General features: G+C 46.2%; 1 protein-coding gene across 1 annotated transcript in view; it reads right to left on the reverse strand.

The window, feature by feature from the left end:
• Nucleotides 1-712: 712 nt before the first annotated feature.
• LOC145354021 (deoxynucleotidyltransferase terminal-interacting protein 1-like) overlaps nt 713-22,965 on the reverse strand; it is a 50,162-nt gene continuing 27,909 nt past the window's right edge. Inside the window, exons 10-13 of the mRNA XM_080205104.1 lie at nt 20,810-20,870; nt 19,366-19,437; nt 13,248-13,303; nt 713-1,980 (exon numbers count right to left, since the gene is read on the reverse strand). Of these exons, the coding sequence (XP_080061230.1) occupies nt 1,872-1,980; nt 13,248-13,303; nt 19,366-19,437; nt 20,810-20,870 (298 nt within the window). The 3' untranslated portion in view covers nt 713-1,871. The remainder of the gene's footprint in view (nt 1,981-13,247; nt 13,304-19,365; nt 19,438-20,809; nt 20,871-22,965) is intronic.

The raw sequence follows: 22,965 nt of genomic DNA on the forward strand, positions 1-22,965 counted from the left end.
TTATTCCAATTCTTTGCTTCCTATCTGCTAACCAGCTTTCTATCCATCTCAGGACACCATCTGCAATCCCATGTGCTTTAACTTTACATACTAGTCTGCTATAAGAGACCTTATCGAAAGTCTTCTGAAAAATCAAAATAAACCACATCCACCATTCTCCCTGGTCAATGCTGCTAGTCACAGCCTTAAAGAATTCCAGTAGATTTGTCAAGATTGAATCTTCTCAAATTCATGTTGACTTTGTTAATTATACCACTGCTTTCCAAATGCTGAGCTATGAAATCCTTGATAATGGACTCTAGCAACTATCAATGTTAGGCTCACTGGTCTACAGTTTCCTGTTTTCTCTCTACCTCCCTTTTTGAACAGTGGGCTTACATTAGCTAACTTTCGATCTTAAGAACCATTCCAGTGTCCAAAGAATTTTGGAAAATGACCACCAGAAGTCGTCAATAAGCCATTCTGCCAGTCTGGTCGGAGTACAGAAACCCATAATTACGTGCGGGAAGACACACCTGCACACACACATACAACACATGCACGTGTATACACATACACACCCTCCCCCCAACCTGGAAGCACACACTCGTGCACACACCTGCGTGCATGTATACACAACAGACACACGCGCATGCCCACATGCATGTGCACACACATGCATGCACAGGCAGCCATGCGCACGCACACTTCAAAGAGAATGCAAAGGTCAGACAACTTTTGAACAATACTTTTAATTGATAACAAGAAAGCAATAAAGATCCAATTCTCCAAAGTTGGACCGTTACATTCACAGGCATGGCAGGACAGCATGGGGAAATGTCCATAAATGTCCAATTTTGCTATGCTTAAGCTTACACAACTTAAGAAGTCACAAAGCTAAGAGCTACTCAGTACTGCTCGCCACCTGGGAAATGGTGCCGCTAACTGTAACGTTAACACAGGTAATGTCATTTTCAATTACACTGACACATGTCATCCCCAAAAACTTTAACAGCTTTTCCCCCAAGAAATAATCTAGCTTAGGAAAATCTGTGAGGGGCCATTTTGCGTTGTTAAAATCACTAGAAATTGATTTTCCTTGGGTTGGCAGGCTTAGAATTAATGTTTGTATTTCCATCTTATACGATGAAGCATCCACTTTGACAAGTCACAATTCAGAATGTATTTATATAACATCCTTTTGCTCTAAAGCTGACTCAATTTCATCGTATCGCATCCAAAAAACGAGCGACAGCTAATGTATTTATCAAGAATGCATATATCAAAATGAATTACATCCACTTACATTAAAAATACCATCAAGCTGGACAGACTTTGTATAAAGCAGAATGGGGCAATGGGAGAGGAGGCTAAAATGGAGGAAAAGTTAAGCACTAGGCAAGAGACAAAGAGCTAGGGAGGTGAAAAGGGGCGTGCAGGCGTGAGGCAGAGAGGGGAGAGGGCGAGCGAGGGGGTACGGGGGGGTGGGGGCGAAGGGTAGGGGTGGGGGAAAGAGAGTGGGAAATGGGGGAGAGAGGTGGGAGGTGGGGTGGAAGAAGAAGTGGGACTGGGTGGGAAAGAGAAAGAGAGAGGGAGAATGGTGTTGGAGAAGTGTGTGTATAGAAGATTCTGTCAAGGCCCAGACTCATCTAAAATCCAAAAGCACATCTCAGTGACTATCAGATAGATGATTTACACATCACAGGAACCAGAGCACCTTTCACACAATATTACAATGAACAAGTCTTAAGTATTTCATTCTCGTTGGCAGTTCATCAGTCAAGCGTCACGCTTCACAGCATGGCTAATTACACCTTCAGGCACTTAGCCAATCCTCGCAATAAAAGCTTCAGCTCCCTGTATCGACTCCCACCCCAGATCAGCCCAAACTGCTACTCCTTCTCCGTCCGTACAGCCATCATGTATTTCTGCATCTTCTCCAGGATCCAGTGGGGAACAACAAAGGGTCGGAGTTCATCCAATCTCAACTCAGGAGAATCCCTGCAACATAGCATGAAAAGTGGGTTTGTGACACGCGCAGACGGCGGCACAGAGAGACAGGCACCCAGAGATACACGCGCCCACGCACAGATGCACTACAGATCCACACACATGCGTGCGCACATATACACTCCCACACCACTCAGAAACTGTGCGTGCGCACATATACACTCCCACACCACTCAGAAACTGTGCGTGCGCACATATACACTCCCACACCACTCAGAAACTGTGCGTGCGCACATATACACTCCCACACCACTCAGAAACTGTGCGTGCGCACATATACACTCCCACACCACTCAGAAACTGTGCGTGCGCACATATACACTCCCACACCACTCAGAAACTGTACGTGCGCACACATACTCCGACACCACACAGAAACTGGGTATGCACGCACACACAGTATATATAGAGTGCCTATCTAAAGAGAAAGTTCCTGCACAGAAAGGGAGCTCTTCTTGATAGAGACACAGAGCTCCTTTGGAGTAGGCACAGATCTGCTATAGAGAGAAACAGATACACACAGAGATTCGAACAAGAGTGAGAAAGAGACACACACACACAGAGTTCCTGTAGAGAGACAGGAACACATAGCTCCTGTGGAAAGAGATTTGGTAAGAAGTCTCACAATACCAGGTTAAAGTCCAACAGGTTTATTTGGTAACAAAAGCCACTAGCTTTCGGAGCGCTGCTCCTTCGTCAGGTAAGTTGGAGTTCTGTTCACAAACAGGGCACAAAGATACAAACTCAATTTACAAAAGGTTGGAATGTGAGTCTTTACAGGTAATCAAGTTTTAAAGATACAAACAATGTGAGTGGAGAGACCATTAAACACAAGTTAAAGAGATATGTGTTGTCTCCAGACAGGACAGTTAGTGAGATTTTGCAAGCCCAGGCAAGTCGTGGGGGTTACAGATAGTGTGACATGAACCCAAGACCCCAGTTGAGGTTGTCCTCGTGTGCGGAACTTGGCTATCAGTCTCTGCTCGCTGAGACAGAGTTCATGTCACACTATCTGTAAACCGCAATTCAGGGATGGGAACCTGGACTGTAGGTCTAGCATACAGGAGATTGGGAGTAGTGAGGTCATGAATAAGATATCAAGGGCATAGGAGTGTACCGGCAGGCAGGAAGGTGGTTTGAAGTGTGTCTACTTTAACATCAGGAATATCCGGAATAAGGTCAGTGAATCTGCAGCGTGGGTTGGTACCTGTGACTTCGATGTTGTGGCCATTTCAGAGACATGGATGGAGCAGGGACAGGAATAGGAATAGTTGTTGTAGATTCTGGGGTTTAGATGTTTCAGTCAGAGCAGGGAAAGTGGTAAGGGGGGGGCGGGGGGGGGGGAGGTGGTGGGGGTGGTGTGGCATTGTTAGTCAAGGACAGTATTACGGTGGCAGAAAGGACGTTTGATGAGAACTCGTCTACTAAGGTAGTATGGGCTGAGGTTAGAAACAGGAAAGGAGGTCACCCTGTTGGGAGTTTTCCATAGGCCTCCGAAAAATTCCAGAGATGTAGAGGAAAGGATTGCATAGATGATTAAAGTAACAGGGCAGTTGTTATGGGGGACTTTAACTTTACAAATATTGAATGGAAAAACTGTATTTCGACTACTTTAGATGGGTCAGTTTTTGTGCAATGCGCACAGCAGGGTTTCCTGACACAGTATGTAGACAGACCAACAAGAGGTGAGGCTACATTGGATTTGGTACTGGGTAATGAACTAGACCAGGTGTTAGCTTTGGAGGTAGGTGAACACTTTGGTGATAGTGACCACAATTCAGTTATGTTTACTTTAGCGATGGAAAGGGATAGGTATATATCGTAGGGCAAGAGTTATAGCTGGGGGAAAGGAAATTATGATGTGATTAGGCGAGATTTAGGATGCATAGGATGTGGAAGGAAACTGCAGGGGGTGGGCACAATTGAAATGTGGAGCATGTTCAAGGAACAGCCATTGCGTGTCCTTGATAAGTCTGTACCTGTCAGGCAGGGAGGAAGTGGTTGAGCGAGGGAACTGTGGTTTACTAAAGAAGTTGAATCTCTTGTAAAGTGGAAGCAGAATTATGTAAAGATGAGATGTAGCTCTCAAGTGCCCTAACTGAGCCTTCACAAGTTAGGCATGAAGGGCCTAAAGAGAGAGTTAAGAGCCAGGCGGGGCCATGACAAGTCTTTGGCAGGTAGGATCAAGGAAAGCCCTAAAGCTTTCTATAGGTATGTCAGGAATAAAAGAATGACTAGGCTAAGATTAAGGACAGTACTGAGAAGTTGTGTATGGAGTCCAAAGAGATGAGAGGCGCTAAATGAATATTTCTCATCAATATTCACACAAGAAAAAGACAATGTTGTCGAGGAGAATACTGTGATACAGGCTATTAGACTAGATGGATATTGAGGTTCATAAGGAGGTGTTAGCAATTCTGGAAAGTGTGAAAACAGATAAGTCCCCTGGGCCGGATAGGATTTATCCCAGGATTCTCTGGGAGGCTAGGGAGGAGATTGCAGAGCCTTTGGCTTTGATCTTTAGGATGTCATTGTCTACAGGAATAGTGCCAGAAGACTGAAGGATAGCAAATGATGTCCCCTTGTTCAAGAAGGGGAACAGAGACAACCCTGGTAATTATAGACAAGTGAGCCTTACTTCGGTTGTGGGCCTGTTTGGAAATGATTATAAGAGATAGGATTTATAATCATTTAGGAAGGAATAATTTGATTAGGGATAGTCAACACGGTTTTGTGAAGGGTAGGTCGTGCCTCACAAACCTTATTGAGTTCTTTGAGAAGGTGATCAAAGAGGTGGAAGAGGGTAACGCAGTTGATGTGGTATATATGAACTTCAGTAAAGCATTTGATAAGGTTCCCCACGGTAAGCTATTGCAGAAGATACAGATTTAGTGGTTTGGATCAGAAATTGGCTAGCTGTAAGAAGACAGAGGATGGTGGTTGATGGGAAATGTTTATCCTGGAGTTCATTTACTAGTCGTGTACTGCAAGGATCTGTTTTGGGGCAACTGCTTTGTCATTTTTATAAATATCTGGATGAAGGCATAGTAGGATGGGTTAGTAAATTTGCAGATGACACTAAAGTCGGTGGAGTTGTGGACAGTGTGGAAGGATGTTGCAAGTTACTGAGGGACATAGATAAGCTGCAGAGCTGGGCTGAGAGGTGGCAAATGGAGTTTAATGCGGAAGTGTGAAGTGATTCACGTTGGAAGGAGTAACAGGAATACAGAGTACTGGGTAAGATACTTGGTAGTGTGGATGAACACAGATCTCAGTGTCCATGTGCATAGATCCTTGAAACTTGGCACCTAGGTTGATAGGGTTGTTAAGAAGGTGTACGGTGTGTTAGCTTTCATTGGTAGAGGAATTGAGTTTAGGGGCCATGAGGTCATGTTGCAGCTGTACAAAACTCTGGTTCGGCCGCACTTGGAGTATTGTGTACAGTTCTGGTTGCCACATTATAGAAAGGATGTAGAAGCATTGGAAAGGGTGCAGAGGAGATTTACCAGGATGTTACCTGGTATGGTGGGAAGGTCTTATGAGGAAAGACTGACGGACTTGAGACTGTTTTTGTTAGAGAGAAGAAAGTTAAGAGGTGACTTAATAGAGGCATATAAGATGATCAGAGGATTGATTAGATAGGGTGGACTGTGAGAACCTTTATCCTCATATGGAGATGGCTAGCGCAAGGGGTCATAGCTTTAAATTGAGGGATGATAGATATAGGACCGATGTCAGAGGTAGGTTCTTAACTCAAAGTAGTAAGGGCGTGGAATGCCGTGCATGCAACAACAGTGGACTCGCCAACATTGAGGGCATTTAAGTGGTAATTGGATAAACATATGGATGAAATTGGAATAGTGTACATAGAACACTACAGCACAAACAGGCCCTTCAGCCCACGAGTTGTGCCGATCACATCACACCTACCAATCTATATACCTATCTATAACCCCCAATCCCATTAAACCCCACATACCCATCCAGAAGTCTTTTAAAAGACCCCAGTGAGTTCGCCTCCACCACCACTGACAGCAGCCGATTCCATTCACTCACCACCCTCTGAGTGAAAAGCTTACCCCTAACATCACTTCTGTACTTCCCTGCCCGCACCTTAAATCTGTGTCCTCTCGTAGCGGCCATTTCAACCCGGGGAAATAGCCTCTGAGAATCCACCCTATCTATTCCTCTCAACATTTTATAAACTTCTATCAGGTCGCCTCTCAACCTTCGTCTTTCCAGGGAAAAGAGTCCCAGCTCCCTCAACCTAACTTCATAAGGCATGCCTCCCAGTCCAGGCAACATCCTTGTAAATCTCCTCTGTACCCTTTCAATAGCTTCTACGTCTTTCCTATAGTGAGGCGACCAGAACTGCGCACAGTACTCCAAATGAGGCCTGACAAGGGTCTTATAAAGTTGCAGCATTACCTCCCGACTCCTAAACTCAATCCCTCGATTAATGAAGGCCAGTACACCATACGCCTTCTTGACCACCTCCTCCACCTGCAAGGCCGATTTAAGAGTCCTGTGGACCCGGACCCCAAGATCCTTCTGCTCTTCAACACTACTAAGACTCCTGCCCTTGATAGTGTACTCGTTCATCCCGATGGTTCTGCCAAAATGGACGACTACACATTTATCCGCGTTGAAGTCCATCTGCCACTTCTCCGCCCAGTCCTGCATCCTATTTATGTCCTGCTGCAACTTTTGACCTCCTTCCAGACCATCCACAACACCACCGACCTTCGTGTCATCAGCGAACTTACTTACCCATCCCTCCACTTCCTCATCCAGGTCATTTATGAAAATGACAAACAGCAAGGGTCCTAGAAGAGATCCCTGGGGCACTCCACTGGTGACTGACCTCCATTCAGAAAAAGACCCATCCACAACCACTCTCTGCCTTCTGCAGGCAAGCCAGTTCTGGATCCACAAGGCCAAAGGCCCTTGGATCCCATGCCCTCTCACCTTCTCAAGAAGTCTTGCGTGGGGGACCTTATCAAACGCCTTCCTGAAGTCCATGTACACTACGTCCACGGCACTTCCTTCATCAATGTGTTCAGTCACATTATCGAAGAACTCAACTAGGCTCGCAAGGCACGACCTGCCCTTGACAAATCCATGCTGACTATTCCTGATCATGTCAAACCTCTCCAAATGCTCGTAAATCTTGTCCCTCAGAAGCGTCTCCATCAGCTTACCAACCACTGAGGTCAGACTCACCGGTCAGTAATTTCCCGGGCTATCTCTGTTCCCTTTCTTGAAAATAGGAACTACATCCGCAATCCTCCAATCTTCCGGAACCTCTCCCGTCTCCATCGACAACGCAAAACATCATCACCAGGGGCTCTGCAATCACTTCCCTCGCCTCCCACAGTACCCTGGGGTACATCCCATCTGGTCCCGGCGACTTATCTATCTTGATAGAATTCAAAAGTTCTAACACATCCTCCTCCTTAATATCCACATACTCAATCTTTTCCATCTGCTGCAAATCGGTAGCAAAATCTCCCAGATCAGCTTCCACTGTGAATACTGAGGCAAAGTACTCATTAAGCACCTCTGCCATTTCTTCTGGTTCCACACAGACCTTTCCCCCTTCACCTTTTATAGGTCCTATCCCTTCTCTTCTCATCCTTTTACCTTTCACATATTTATAGAAGGCCTTGGGATTCTCCTTAATCTTACCCGCCAAGGTCTTCTCATGACCCTTTTTGGCTCTCCTAATTTCCCTTTTAAGCTCCCTTCTACAGTCCTTATACTCCTCAAGATCCTTAACCTCTCCTAGTTCCCTGACCTTTTGTACACCTTCCTTTTCCTCCTGACGAGGTTCAACACAGCCTTCGTGCACCACGGTTCCCGCGACCTACCAAAACCCCCTTGTCTCATCAGAACGTTGTCATGCAGAGCTCCAGACAAACATTCCTTGAAAATCCGCCACCTTCCTTCGGTACTTTTCCCTAAGAACGCCTCCTTCCAGTTTATTTGTCCAAGTAACTTCCTGTAGGTTAGATGAGCTTTAGATTGGTTTCACAGGTTGGCGCAACATCGAGGGCCGAAGGGTCTGTACTGCACTGTAACGTTGTACGTTCTAAGTAACCCTCCCCCCCACCCCCACCCCATGACTTGCCTGGGCTTGCAAAATCTTACTAACTGTGCTGTCTGGAGACAATACACATCTCTTCAACCTGTGCTTAATGCTCTCTCTACTCACATTGTCTGTACCTTTAAAACTTGATTACCTATAAAAACTCAATTCCAATCATTATTTTGTAAATTGAGTTTGTGTCTTTATATGCCCTGTTTGTGAACAGAACTCCCACTTACCTGAAGAAGGAGCAGCGCTCCGAAAGCTTTTGTTACCAAATAAATGTGTTGGACTTGGTGTTGCGAGATGAACTTACCCCAGTAGCTCCACATCATGACTACCATTGAAAGAGATATGTACATAGTTTCTCTCAAAAGACATAAAAAGGGCCCAGGGAGCGAAAGAGACAGCGCTACTATATCCAAAAATCCAAAGCTCCATTGGACATGTACAGAGTTCAAGCAATGATGCACACAATTGCTAATGACAAAAGATGGGCAGAATTCCTACAGAATCCTTAAAGAGACAGAGAGACACTCGCACTGTTCCTAGAGACAGTGCATATGTAGAGATGCACAGCGTTTTTGCGAGGAACAGGTTGTATATAGACAGAGTTCAAAGATAAAGCACTCCTAGAGAGGCATGGTGAATTCCTACGGTGAGACAGTATTCTTATGGCGAGAGAGAGAGAGACAGGCACACACGCAGGCACAGAGAGAGACAGACACACACGCAGGCACAGAGAGAGACAGACACACACGCAGGCACAGAGAGAGACAGGCACACACGCAGGCACAGAGAGAGACAGGCACACACGCAGGCACAGAGAGAGACAGGCACACACGCAGGCACAGAGAGAGACAGGCACACACGCAGGCACAGAGAGAGACAGGCACACACGCAGGCACAGAGAGAGACAGGCACACACGCAGGCACAGAGAGAGACAGGCACACACGGAGGCACAGAGAGAGACAGGCACACACGCAGGCACAGAGAGAGACAGACACACACGCAGGCACAGAGAGAGACAGGCACACACGCAGGCACAGAGAGAGACAGGCACACACGCAGGCACAGAGAGAGACAGGCACACACGCAGGCACAGAGAGAGACAGGCACACACGCAGGCACAGAGAGAGACAGGCACACACGCAGGCACAGAGAGAGACAGACACACAGCAGGCACAGAGAGAGACAGACACACACGCAGGCACAGAGAGAGACAGACACACACGCAGGCACAGAGAGAGACAGGCACACACGCAGCACAGAGAGAGACAGACACACACGCAGGCACAGAGAGAGACAGACACACACGCAGGCACAGAGAGAGACAGGCACACACGCAGGCACAGAGAGAGACAGGCACACACGCAGGCACAGAGAGAGACAGGCACACACGCAGGCACAGAGAGAGAGAGACAGACACACAGAGGCACAGAGAGAGAGAGAGACAGACACACAGAGGCACAGAGAGAGAGAGAGAGAGAGAGACAGACACACAGAGGCACAGAGAGAGAGCGAGAGAGAGGTGGGTACACAGTTCGCAGAGGAGAGAAAGAGAGACAGACAGAATCAGGCACACAGTTCACAGAGAGGCACACAGTAGGCAACGGGACAGGCAAACAGCATGCAGTGTGTTAGGCACACAGCACACGAGGGGGAAAATGGGAGCAGGGAAGGGTGGATGGTGGGGGGGGGGAGGGAGGAGGGTGGATGGTGGGGGGGGGGAGGAGGGTGGATGGTGGGGGGGGGGAGGAGGAGGGTGGATGGTGGGGGGGGGAGGAGGAGGGTGGATGGTGGGGGGGGGAGGAGGAGGGTGGATGGTGGGGGGGGGAGAGGAGGGTGGATGGTGGGGGGGGGAGGAGGAGGGTGGATGGTGGGGGGGGAGGAGGAGGGTGGATGGTGGGGGGGGGAGGAGGAGGGTGGATGGTGGGGGGGGGAGGAGGAGGGTGGATGGTGGGGGGGGGAGGAGGAGGGTGGATGGTGGGGGGGGGGAGGAGGAGGGTGGATGGTGGGGGGGGGAGGAGGAGGGTGGATGGTGGGGGGGGGGAGGAGGAGGGTGGATGGTGGGGGGGGGAGGAGGAGGGTGGATGGTGGGGGGGGAGGAGGAGGGTGGATGGTGGGGGGGGGAGGAGGAGGGTGGATGGTGGGGGGGGAGGAGGGTGGATGGTGGGGGGGGGGAGGAGGGTGGATGGTGGGGGGGGGGAGGAGGGTGGATGGTGGGGGGGGGGAGGAGGGTGGATGGTGGGGGGGGGGAGGAGGGTGGATGGTGGGGGGGGGGGGGAGGGTGGATGGTGGGGGGGGGGAGGAGGGTGGATGGTGGGGGGGGGGAGGAGGGTGGATGGTGGGGGGGGGGGGAGGAGGGTGGATGGTGGGGGGGGGGGGGAGGAGGGTGGATGGTGGGGGGGGGGGAGGAGGGCAGGAGGGTGGATGGGGGGGGGAAGGTAGATCGTACCAAATTGAGGGAGCAAGGGGTTAGGGGTGCTGAGGAGGGGAGGGTTTGCTGTGGGAGAGACAGGCTCTATGCTCAGAAAGGACAGCAGGACTAGAGGGCACAGCCCCAAGATAAGGGGAGCAGTTTAGATCGGAGTTGAGGAGGAACTTCTTCACTCAAAGGGTGGTGAATCTCTGGAATTCTCTGCCCATTGAAGTGGTTGAGGCACCTCGCTAAATATATTTAAGACACGGGTAGATAGGTTTTTGACAAACGGGAATTAAGGGTTATGGGGAGAAAGCGGGAAAGTGGAACTGAGCCACTTCAGATCAGCCATGATCTTATTGAATGGCGGGGCAGGCTCGAAGGGCTAGATGGCCTACTCCTGCTCCTATTTCTTATGTTCTTATGGGAGGTGTTGCAGGAGGCCGAGGGTGCTGGGTGGTGGGGGGGGGGGGGGCAGTGGGGGCTGAGGGTGAAGGCAGGGCCAGAAGACTGTTTGGGGGGGAGGGAAGGGGTGAGTGGGTGGAGGGAGAGTGAATTGTGGTCACTGCTCCCAAACTGCTCCCCTACTGAAACATCAACCATCTGGCCGGGCTCATTCCTCAATACCAGATTGGCTTTCAAAAATCCCTCCTGGATTCTCTGTACAAACTCTGCCCCATCCATGCCTCTAGCACTTAGTGAGTCCCAGTCAATACAGGGGAAGTTAAAATCTTCCAACACAACAACCCTGTTACTTTTACACCTTGCCAAAATCTGCCTACATATCTCTTCCTCTATCTCCCACTGGCTGTTGGGCAGCCTATAGTAAACCTCCAAATTTGTGACTACACCCTTCCTATTCCTGAGCTCTACCCATATTGCCTCGCTGGATGAGCCGTCCAGTGCCCTCCCACAGTACAGCTGAGATATTCCCCTTAACCAGTAGTGCACCCCCTCCACCCCTCTTATTACATCTCTCTATCCCGCCTGAAACATCTGTATCCTGGAATGTTACGCTGCCAATCCTGTCCTTCCCTTAACCAAGTCTTGAGGATTAAGTAAAGGTGGACAGTGAGAACCTTTCTCCTTGGATGGAGATGGCTAGCATGAGGGGGTATAGCTTGAGGAGTGATAGATATAGGACAGATGTGAGAGGTAGGTTCTTTACTCAGTAGTAAGGGCAATGAATGCCTTGCCTGCAACAGTAGTGGATTCGCCAACATTAAGGGAATTTAAATGGTCACTGGATAAACATATGGATGATATTGCAATAATATAGGTTAGATGGGCTTTAGGTTGGTTTCACAGGTCAACACATCGAGGGCCGAAGGGACTGTACTGCGTTGTAATGTTCTATATTCAAGTCTTTGTAATAGCAACATCACAGTTCCAAGTATTAATCCAAGCCATTAATTGCATCTGCCTTACTTGTTACACTTCTCGCATTGAAATAAATGCATTTCAGTCCACCAGACTGTCTCTGATGAGCAACCACACCCTACCTTCTCTGAGTCTTACTGGCCTTACTCTCTGGCTCCCTACAGTTAATTCACCTTTTCTTTGGTTACCACCGCCCCCCCCCCCCCCCCCCCCCCCCCCCCGCCAAGCTGGTTTAAATCCTCCCGTGTGACATTAGCAAAGCTCCTGGTCGGGATATTTACATCCTTCCAGTTTAGATGCAACCCATCCTTCTTGTACAGGTCCCACCTGCCCTGGAAGAGATCCAAATGGTCCAGTTATTTGAAATCCTCCCTCCTACACCATCTGTTCAGTCATGTGTTGAGCTGTACTATCTTCCTATTTCTAGCCTCACTGGCACATGGAGCAATCCTGGGATTACAACCCTACAGGTCCTGCTTTTTAACTTTCTACCTAACTCCCTAAACTGCTGCTGCAGGACCTCGTCACTCTTCCCATCTATTTTGTTTGTACTAATATGTACCACAACCTCTGCCTTCCCACCCTCTCCCTTCCTATAAAGATGCACAAAGTTTCTGCAGTAAGGTAAAGGCAAAGACTTCCTGTACTGATAAGTCTAGTTTCTAGAGTGAGTTCCTGATAGAGAGAGATGCACACACGCTGTGTTCTTTTAAAGTTACAAAAGCACAGAAGGAGCTCAATAAGCCCATCCACGTCAGTCCTCCGAAGAGCAACCCACTCACTACTATTCTCCTGCTCTAACTTTTTGATTCATTTTCTCAAGTACTCATTTAATGCCCTCTGATATCAGTCATCATTTCTGCTTCCACCACACTTGTAAGTAGCAAGTTTCAGATTGCTGCCACAATCTGCAACAAAAGTTCCTCCTCAAATCCCAGGTTCCGTTTCTTGCCCGGCACGCTGTGACTTGGCCGGGAGGCATGGGCACACTGTGACAAGGCTGTTTCGCTCATCACAGTTCAACCCAACTCAGCATTATCCACTGGGATTATCATCCTATTCATGATGTGTACAGCCTGCCTCCTTATTGTTCTATCAGCCTTCTCCTTTCCAAGTCAGTTCTGCTCCTCTCTGCTGTACAACAATGCCTGACTAAAGACTTTCACCCTGAAATAGGCTAATCATTCTATAAACTCTTTGCCTCGCGCACCAATCAACTTCCTGCATTATTTAGTCTCCACACTGGTAGAAAAATGCTTGATCATAATTTACAATTATGCACAGCACCATGCTCATTTGTAACATCCCAGCCCTTTAGTGCCTCATCTTCCCTATTAGGACTAGCTTGAAATGATTAGATTTCTCACCTGTAGTCATCACTAGCTGCCAGTTCTCGAATGTCATCTTCGATTAGTAGGTAAGCCTTAAACATAAATACATTATAGTCAGAAAGCAGCTTGTACTGGACTTCACCACCATCATTTATACTTCACGTACAAGCAAAGCGATTCTTCCATGAGCATGTCTGTTTCTTAGAAACTCAGACTGCAGATTACGTTTCCTCTCTAGAGAACTAGGCAGTGTAATATGTGAAAGGATAAGATAACAGCGTAACTGTCAAGTGTCCAAGTGACTAAATATGCACTATTCACATGCATAATAAATTAATCTATTAAATGATTGAAGATTGCTGAAAAATAAATTGAAGTCAGTCAGTCTAAGGACCTGCATAAGATTTATTTGCTGTCCTTGGATTCCTGATTAAGTAATACATTTAAAAGGGATAAGGGCAAGTTGCTGGCTGAGTGACTCACGAAGACCAGAAAACAAGTATTTGTGCCTTATTTTGAACAGTTTTTGAAATAGTCAGTTAAAATGCAAGTTTGAGTTAAACCTGAAACTATCATTTGTCAGTAAAATTTACAAACCGTTAAAACTGGTAAACAGTGGACCAAACATACAGTCCATGCACAATCAATGGGACAATTCTAGGGATGTCAACAGGAAAACAAATAGCCTGACCTAGAAACAAACTGAGCAGGCAGCTGTGATGTTAATCCAGGTGCACTGGCAGATTGTGGTGTAGATACCGAACAATATCATCTTGAGAAGGTGAGAGGGCATGGGATCCAAGGGGCTTTGGCCTTGTGGATCCAGAACTGGCTTGCCTGCAGAAGGCAGAGAGTGGTTGTGGTTGGGTCTTTTTCTGCATGGAGTGCCCCAGGGATCTGTTCTAGGACCCTTGCTGTTTGTCATTTTCATAAATGACCTGGATGAGGAAGTGGAGGGATGGGTTAGTAAGTTTGCCGACAATACAAAGGTTGGTGGTGTTGTGGATAGTCTGGAGGGATGTCAGAAGTTGCAGCGTGACATAGATAGGATGCAAGACTGGGCGGAGAAGTGGCAAATGGACTTCAACGCGGATAAATGTGTAGTGGTCCATTTTGGCAGGACCAACGGGATGCAGGAGTACAATATCAAGGGTAGGAGTCTCAGCTGTGTTGAAGAGCAGAAGGATCTTGGGGTCTGGGTCCATAGGACTCTTAAATCAGCCTCGCAGGTGGAGGATGTGGTCAAGAAGGCGTATGGTGTACAGGCCGTCGTTAATCGAGGGATTGAGTTTAGGAGTTGGAGGTAATGCTGCAACTTTACAAGACCCTTGTCAGACCCCACTTGGAGTACTGTGCGCAGTTCTGGTCGCCTCACTACAGGAAGGATGTGGAAGCTATTGAGAGGGTGCAGAGGAGATTTACAAGGATGTTGCCTGGATTGGGAGGCATGCCTTATGAAGATAGGTTGAGGGAGCTAGGTTTCTTCTCCCTGGAGAGACGAAGGTTGAGAGGCAACCTGATGGAGGTTTATAAAATGTTGAGAGGAATAGATAGGGTGGATTCTCGGAGGCTATTTCCCAGGGTTGAAATGGTCACTACGAGAGGACACAGGTTTAAGGTGCTGGGAAGCAAGTACAGAAGAGATGTTAGGGGAAAATTTTTCACTCAGACGGTGGTGAGTGGAATCGGCTGCCGGTGGTGGTAGAGGCAAACTCGCTGGGGTCTTTTAAAAGACTTCTGGATGAGTACATGGGATCTAATGGCATTGGAAGTTACAGATAGTTCTATGGCTTGGTAGGTATAGATGTGATCGGCGCAACTTGTGGGCCGAAGGGCCTGTTTGTGCTGTAGTGTTCTATGATATAAGTCCGCTACAAGTATTAAACCATGTAGCCGAAGAGGGAGAGAGCTATCTTGGATCTCGTGCTATGTAATGAGGCGGGTAGAATTAGGGACCTTGCGGTGAAGGATTCTCTTGGGGAGAGTGATCATTGTATGGTGGAGTTTCTGGTGCAGATGGAGGAGGAGAAAGTGGGTTCCCAGACACGCGTACTTTGTTTGAATAGAGGGGAGTACGGTAGGATGAGAGAAGAATTGGCGAATGTTGACTGGGGGAGCGCGTTGGAGGGAGGGTCTGCTGAGGAGCAGTGGAGGATCTTTAAGGAGATCTTTCTTCGTGCTCAGCGGAAATTTATTCCGATGGTCAAAAAGGACTGTAGGAGGAGAGGTAATAAGCCGTGGATAACGAAGGAGGTGAAGGAAAGTGTTAAATTAAAAGCGGAGGAATTTAGAGTAGCTAAGAGTAGTGGGCGAGAAGAGGATTGGGAGAGGTTTAAATGTCAACAAAGATTGACAAAGAAGTTGATAAAGAAGGGTAGGAGAAACTATGAAGCTGGGCTAGCGCTTAATATAAAAAAGGATAGCAAGAGTTTTTATAAATACATAAAAAGGAAGAGGCTAGCTAGGGTGAACGTTGGTCCTTTAGAGGATGAGAAAGGGGACCTAGTGGTAGGGGATGGGGATATGGCTCAGGTATTTAATAACTTTTTTGTTTCTGTCTTCACGGAGGAGGACGTGAATAATTTGCCAGGTGTTAGCGATGGAAAGGTGGTAGGACTGGAGGGTCTTAATGACATTACTGTTACTAGAGAGGCGGTGCTCGACAGACTGGAGGGGCTGATTGTGGACAAGTCCCCAGGACCGGATGGAATGCATCCGAGGGTTCTGAAAGAAATGGCGGAGGTGATAGTGGATGCCTTGGTGGTTATTTTCCAGACGTCGCTGGATTCCGGGGAAGTGCCGGAAGATTGGAAAATGGCTAATGTTACGCCGTTGTTTAAGAAGGGTGCCAAGCAAAAGGCGGGGAATTATAGGCCGGTTAGTTTAACGTCTGTGATAGGTAAAATGTTAGAATCCGTCATTAAGGAGGAAATTGCGAGGCATCTTGAAGGCAATTGCTTGATAGAGCGGACGCAGCATGGTTTCATTAAAGGGAAGTCGTGTCTGACAAATTTACTGGAGTTCTATGAGGATGTGTCTAGGGCGGTGGATAGAGGAGAGCCGGTGGATGTGGTCTTTCTGGATTTTCAGAAGGCATTTGACAAAGTACCTCACAAGAGGTTATTGCAGAAGATCGAGGGACATGGAGTTGGGGGTAGGGTGTTAGTGTGGATAGAGGATTGGTTGTCAAATAGGAGGCAGAGAGTGGGGGTCAACGGGTGCTATTCGGATTGGCGGATGGTGACTAGTGGAGTGCCCCAGGGGTTGGTGCTGGGGCCTCAGCTTTTTACCATTTATATAGATGATCTGGAGGAGGGAACCGAGTGTAGGGTGTCAAAATTTGCTGATGACACCAAGATTGGTGGAACGGCAAATTGTGCGGAGGGCGTGGAGAGTCTGCAGAAGGATCTAGGTAGGCTGGGCGAATGGGCCAGGAAATGGCAAATGGAATTTAATGTTGGCAAGTGTGAGGTGGTCCACTTTGGTAGGAATAATGGTAGGAAGGACTATTACTTACGTGGCGAACAACTGCAGCAGGCGACAGTGCAGAGGGACCTCGGGGTCCTTGTGCACGAGTCGCAAAAACCCAGCTTGCAGGTGCAGCAGGTGGTCAGGAAGGCGAATGGGATGCTGGCCTTCATAGCGAGGGGGATTGAATATAAAAGTAGGGAGGTCTTGCTGCAGCTGTATAGGGCATTGGTGAGGCCGCAGCTGGAGTACTGTGTGCAGTTTTGGGCGCCGCACCTGCGCAAAGATATTTTGGCCTTGGAGGGAGTGCAGAGGAGGTTTACTAGGCTGATACCGGAGTTGAGGGGGTTGAGCTATGAGGAGAGGCTGAATAAACTAGGCTTGTACTCGTTGGAGTTTAGAAGAATGAGGGGAGATCTCATTGAGACGTATAAGATGATGAATGGGATGGACAGGATAGAGGTGGAGAGACTCTTCCCGCTCAAAAAAGACAGTAGGACTAGGGGGCACAGCCTCAAGATAAAGGGGGGGGCGGTTTAGAACGGAGTTGAGGAGGAACTTCTTCACTCAAAGGGTGGTGAATCTCTGGAATTCTCTGCCCGTTGAAGTGGTGGAGGCTGCCTCGCTAAATATTTTTAAGACGCGGGTTGATGGGTTTTTGATAAGAGAGGGGATTAAGGGTTATGGGGAGAGGGCGGGAAGGTGGAACTGAGCCACGACAGATCAGCCATGATCTTATTGAATGGCGGGGCAGGCTCGAAGGGCTAGATGGCCTACTCCTGCTCCTATTTCTTATGTTCTTATGTTCTTATTACAAGGGAATGTGAAGAGGAAGCAGCAGCTGCTTGGTTTTAATGCCTCACAGTATAAAAACTTCTTCAATTCTCAGAAGGTTTACTTACTTATTTCAAAAAAAGGCTAGAAACTGATTTTCCTGTAAATTTATAGAAAATCTTCTAGAAACCGCAGGGTTTATTTTTAGCAATCTGTTCAGCACATTTAAAAAAAACTTCCAATAGAAGTTGTAAAGAACAGGTCTTTGGTTGTAAAGAACAGGTCTTTGATTGAAAACCCATACAAAATGATGATTGGAAACACAACAATACACTTTGGGTTGATTTTGAATCATTGGTGCTGGGTAATTCTTTCACTTTTGCCAATTTATTTATTTGAACCATTTTACTGTATTTGCCTCAGCCCCTGCAACTTTCAGAACTAACATTCAAAAGGTGAATGCAGTTCCTTAGTTAAACCATAGTTCTGATTTATAAACCATAGTTGTGGCCAGCCAACTAAATTCCCACACTCATCGGCAAGGGCAAATGCGACAGCTCCAATATATAAATTTTTATTAAGACAATACATATATGGTATATATACGATTAAGGGGAATGTTAAAAAATTCAGCTTCATGCTTCAGGTAGTCAGTATGTCTGATGGGCATGCAGTTTAGACTTTGGGAGAATAGGCTAATAACTGATTCTGGCCTTGCAAGGGATTATGGTAAGTAGAGTTAATGGACTTTTGATTACTTAAATTCCTGAGATTTCAGATTAGCGTGATTGACAGGGTCAGGTGATGGTCATTTTGCAAAGAGAAATGACTTTGGCAACAAGGCAGTTCAGTTTGCAACTCTAACCTAGTTGAAGTTAAAAGGATTTTGTAGGCTTCTGAAATTCACTTTTTTAAAGTTTCAAGACTAACCATTCATTATAGCAAGTTTTATGTATGGTTGCTAACTGTATTTAAAGTTGCATTTATGTCTTAAGGGGAGTGTTGCTTATTTGGAACAGTTGTTCAACTATTAATAGTCAAGTTGCTTCATTTGGTAGAGCTATACTTAAACTATTATCAAATAAAGTTTATTTTATTATGAAAGATCCCTACTTTGTCAGTGGAATAATCCTTGGATGGAAGCATTCTTTCCTCACATTTATGCCAAAATAGAAAAGAGTTGGGCTTGAGTCTGGCTTCATTGGTGTTCTGTTCTGGGACACTAATATCTGAAAAAATAATTATGCTATTATTGTGCAGTTTGTTTATTATGGTGCATTTTGTCTTGTGTGCTATTTAAATTGTAAAAGTCCTAAACAAGTTGATTGTTGTTTATAAGTCGTTTTAAACATAGCAGGATTTTTCTATCTTACAATGGCGGGAAGGAGGACATGGCGACTATGTTACATATTCACCAACGATTGACGCATATTCTCACTGTAAGGTACAAGTACAAGAAGCCCAATACCTAGTCAGCGGAGTCATCAGCCTCCTAGCAACCTATGCACAGCAACGTGGGAGAAGCAGCCACTTTGTTGGCCCAAGGACGGATAACAAAGCAAGGGGAAACTATGAGTGTATTCGACCACTCACAAACATACACACAGACAACCAGTTTGAGAGATATTTGCATGCAGATTGAACCCAAGATACATACACACTAATCTCCTGAGATTCACACACACAGACAGATTCAGATGTGCCCTAAACATATGAGCACACACACCTGAACACAGGTACCCAGAAACTAACAGGCTATGCAGAGACACTGACATCAAAAGATGCACCTGCAAATTAAACACACCATACACATAGTCACACAGTGTGCATGATCACAGAATCAAAAATTGTGCTCTTGAAGTGAAGTCGAGCATGATTAATTGCTTGTGCTGCTTTGATCATCAACACTCACCATCTTGCCCCCTGTGGCTGGCATGTGATGCTTCTCTCCAAGCCAGTGTTTGTCCTGTGAGTCAGCAGAGTACTGGAAAACAGACACAGCAAAGATAAGGATGTGCACCACTTAAACACTGGTACAAGTAAAACACAGCACTGACTCCAAAGTAACAAACAGTGCAAGACACATCACTCACTTTCACGAAACACAATCTAAATCACAGCACTGACCACAAAGAACAGTGTAAACCACAGCACTGACCACAAAGAACAGTGTAAACCACAGCACTGACCCACAATGCAAAACACAGCACAGACACACACTAAACACGACATAACACAGCACTGATCCACACCAATGTACATCATAGCACTGACTCACAGTGAAGTGCGAAACACAGTAAAACGGAGCATTTACATTGAACAGCGTGAGACACAGCTTAGTCTGAATGAGCGCTGTGCCAAACACCGCCGCGTCAAACACTGCCGCGACCCACGCCGAGCGCTGCGCCAAACACTGCCACAACCCACGCCAAGCGCTGCGTCAAACACTGCCACAACCCACGCCAAGCGCTGCGTCAAACACCGCAGCAACCCACGCCGAGCACTGTGGGAGGAAACCCCTGCAGACCTGGGGAGAACATACAAACTCCACACAGTTAGTTACCTGAGGCCAGAATTGAATACAGGCCCCTGGTGCTATGATGCAGCAATGCTAACCACTGTTCCACCCTCCTATCCGTAATTGGAGTTGGAAGGAGTGGATACTTGTGCATGTGGCGCCAATCAGGCAGGCTGCTTTGTCTTGGATGGTGGCAAGCTTCTTCAGTATTGTTGGAACTGCACATATCCAAGCAAGTGGAGAATATTCTATTACACTCCTGACTTGTGCCTTGTCGATGGTGAACATGCTTTGGTGAGTAGGTGGTGAGTTACTCACCATAGGATTCCTAGCCTCTCTGACCTCCTCTTGAAGCCAGTGGGCAGAATGCTCTGGCCTCCCTGCAGCATGTTTCTCATGGTGGCAGACAGCACACCATTGGCCAGCGAAATCTTCTGGTCCCACTGCTGTTAATGGGATTTCTCGTTGACTCCACCCCTTGCTGCCAGGAAACACGTAGCTGGGGTGCACCATCAACGGAACCAGGAGATTCCGCCAGTGTGAACTGCCCAAAAGTTCCATCCATAGTATTTAAATAGTTGGTCCAGTTTAGTTTCTGGTCAATTGCAACCACCAGGATGCTGATGGTAATGCTACTGAATATCATGGGGAGCTAGACAGATTCTGTCTTGCTAGAAACGTTTAGTGCCTGATACTTGTGACATGAACACTACTTGTAATGTTAACACGCTTCATTTCAACTCTGCCATTGGGCAATGAGCATGATTACTTAAATTATACCTGCCAACACACAGCTTTTCAATGTAGATGCTGACTGTGATGGTTCAGTTGTTTTTACCTTGAATAGTTCAGGATGCTTGATGTAAATTCTTCCACGGGTGCCACCCATTCCTAGGGCCCTGTAAAAGGAAGGGCGTCAAAAGCTGACTCACAAACACCACCATTTTGAAATGGTTTATACTAATCATGTCAATCTTGCTACACTAGGGATCCATCTTTATGGAGCTCTGGGCTGCACAGGCAGCAGAGAAAAGTTACTGATATAAAACAGAAGTTGATTTCCACCCCATCCCCCACCCCCCAAAGAACTAACACTAAAACACCCAAAGAGGAGTACCTCACCCTATAATCTGTAAAATTGGGTGTGAAGTGTTGTGACCTGCTCTTCATTAACTTTGTGGTTAAATAAAAATAAATCCCTCTCTGTAAAATTAACAATTTATTTATCTAACTGAGAAATTAACTAAACTATTAACAAACCTTCCAACTATTAACTATTCCCAAATAAAACAAGATTCCAATGGTGCGCTGTTCAAATAAATACAATTCTCACTCATTAACAAAATAGAATTTAGACACTAAATTACAGCCAGGTTTCATCTCTTCCAGAATATTCTGGGTTTTCTCTTATTTCTTCTGTCTAGCACTTCTTTCTTCTTTGGTACCTTTGCGCTCTCTAAGACATAGATGAAGCTATGAGATCTAGTGATTCTCTCTCAAAAGAGAGCCAAGAGCTGTTAGCTCTGGCAAATGGCAGTTGCTCCTTCCCTTTGTCCCATTTTGTCCTCCTTTTAAAACCGTGATGACATATCAATATTTCCCATTAGTTCTAGATTGTCAGAAACATTAGCTGTAAAAGTAATAGTTTTTTGGTATCTAAATGCCTGATTCAAACTGATTGGCTGAATTCAAAAAGTTCAAAAGTCTTGGTAAAACTGCTGCTTAGTCTTTCAATACAAATGTTTCAGTTTGAGTTCTTTATGTATTCTTTTTTTAAATCTCTAAGCACAGAAAAAACACCACCTTTTAACATATAATTTTACAAACACCAAATTCTAACTTCCTACCTTCCGATCTACAATTACTCTACCCAACTTTGCAACAGTTATAAAAACCCACAATTTTTCAGATTCTAGTTTAATGTCGACATCAAAATAATATGAGAGAATGGTGAGCAGTGGACTTTTCTCCTGCTCCTATTACACACAACTTTCCCTGCACTAGCATCCAGTTTAGACATGCACATCAGCACTTATTACATAGTTTGCCAATTCAGGGCAGGTTATCATTTCTGCTATTCCCCTATTTAAAAGGCTATGATAGCCATTTCACAGGTGTAGTTTTGTACTGCTCTTTTGACAAGACTAACAGTGAGGCAGAGCCCCACATGTGAGGTGGCTGTTCCAAGAAAGCTGCTCCACACAAAAGGAAATCTCAGAGTTCTATCAAGCTCTCATCAATTCTTGCATCATACTCATCGACTATCCCTGATTTCAACATCAGAATAAAGTAGTACTGTATGATCTAATTCATTATGACACCAATTCTGGTCCTATGTTGACATGTCTTAGCACATGGAGTATTACTCTGAATTAAATCTATGCCGTACCTGCCTTGCAACAGTTTCATGAGGAGAGTGTAGAGCTTTATATTAGAACTCATGCTTGAGAATGTCCTGAGAATGTTTGATGTGAACAGTGAAAAGATTGTTACTCTGTACCTAACCTTGTGCTGTACCTGACATGGGGGTATTTGATGGGGACAGTGTAGACAGAGCTTTATTCTGTATATAAGCCCATGCTGTATCTATCCTGGAAGAGTTTGATGGGGCAGTGTAGAGGAAGCTTTAATCTATATCTAACCCTGTGCTATACCTGTCCTGGGAGTGTTTGATGGGGACAGTGTAAAGGGAGCTTTACTCTGTATCTAACCCCATGTTGTATATGTCACGGGAGTGTTTGATTGGGACATTATTTAAATAAAAGATATTCCACTCTCCAAGAATGATATTCTCACTTTGAGGACACAAGAAATCACAGGTCAAACATAGACTCAAACAGTAATGTATTCTGCAATGCATTTACATGTTCCAAGAAACTGCAGTGAGGGCTGTTGGACCTCAGTGTATTGCAACAACCATCTCAAGGGAAAAAATTTCTAAGTTCTTCATTTCAATTTGGATCTTATTGTCCTGCACAACAGGTGAATCTCTAG

Source organism: Carcharhinus amblyrhynchos, chromosome 16 (genome assembly GCF_965287045.1).
Source record: "Carcharhinus amblyrhynchos chromosome 16, sCarAmb.v2.hapA, whole genome shotgun sequence".
Lineage (NCBI taxonomy): Eukaryota > Metazoa > Chordata > Chondrichthyes > Carcharhiniformes > Carcharhinidae > Carcharhinus > Carcharhinus amblyrhynchos.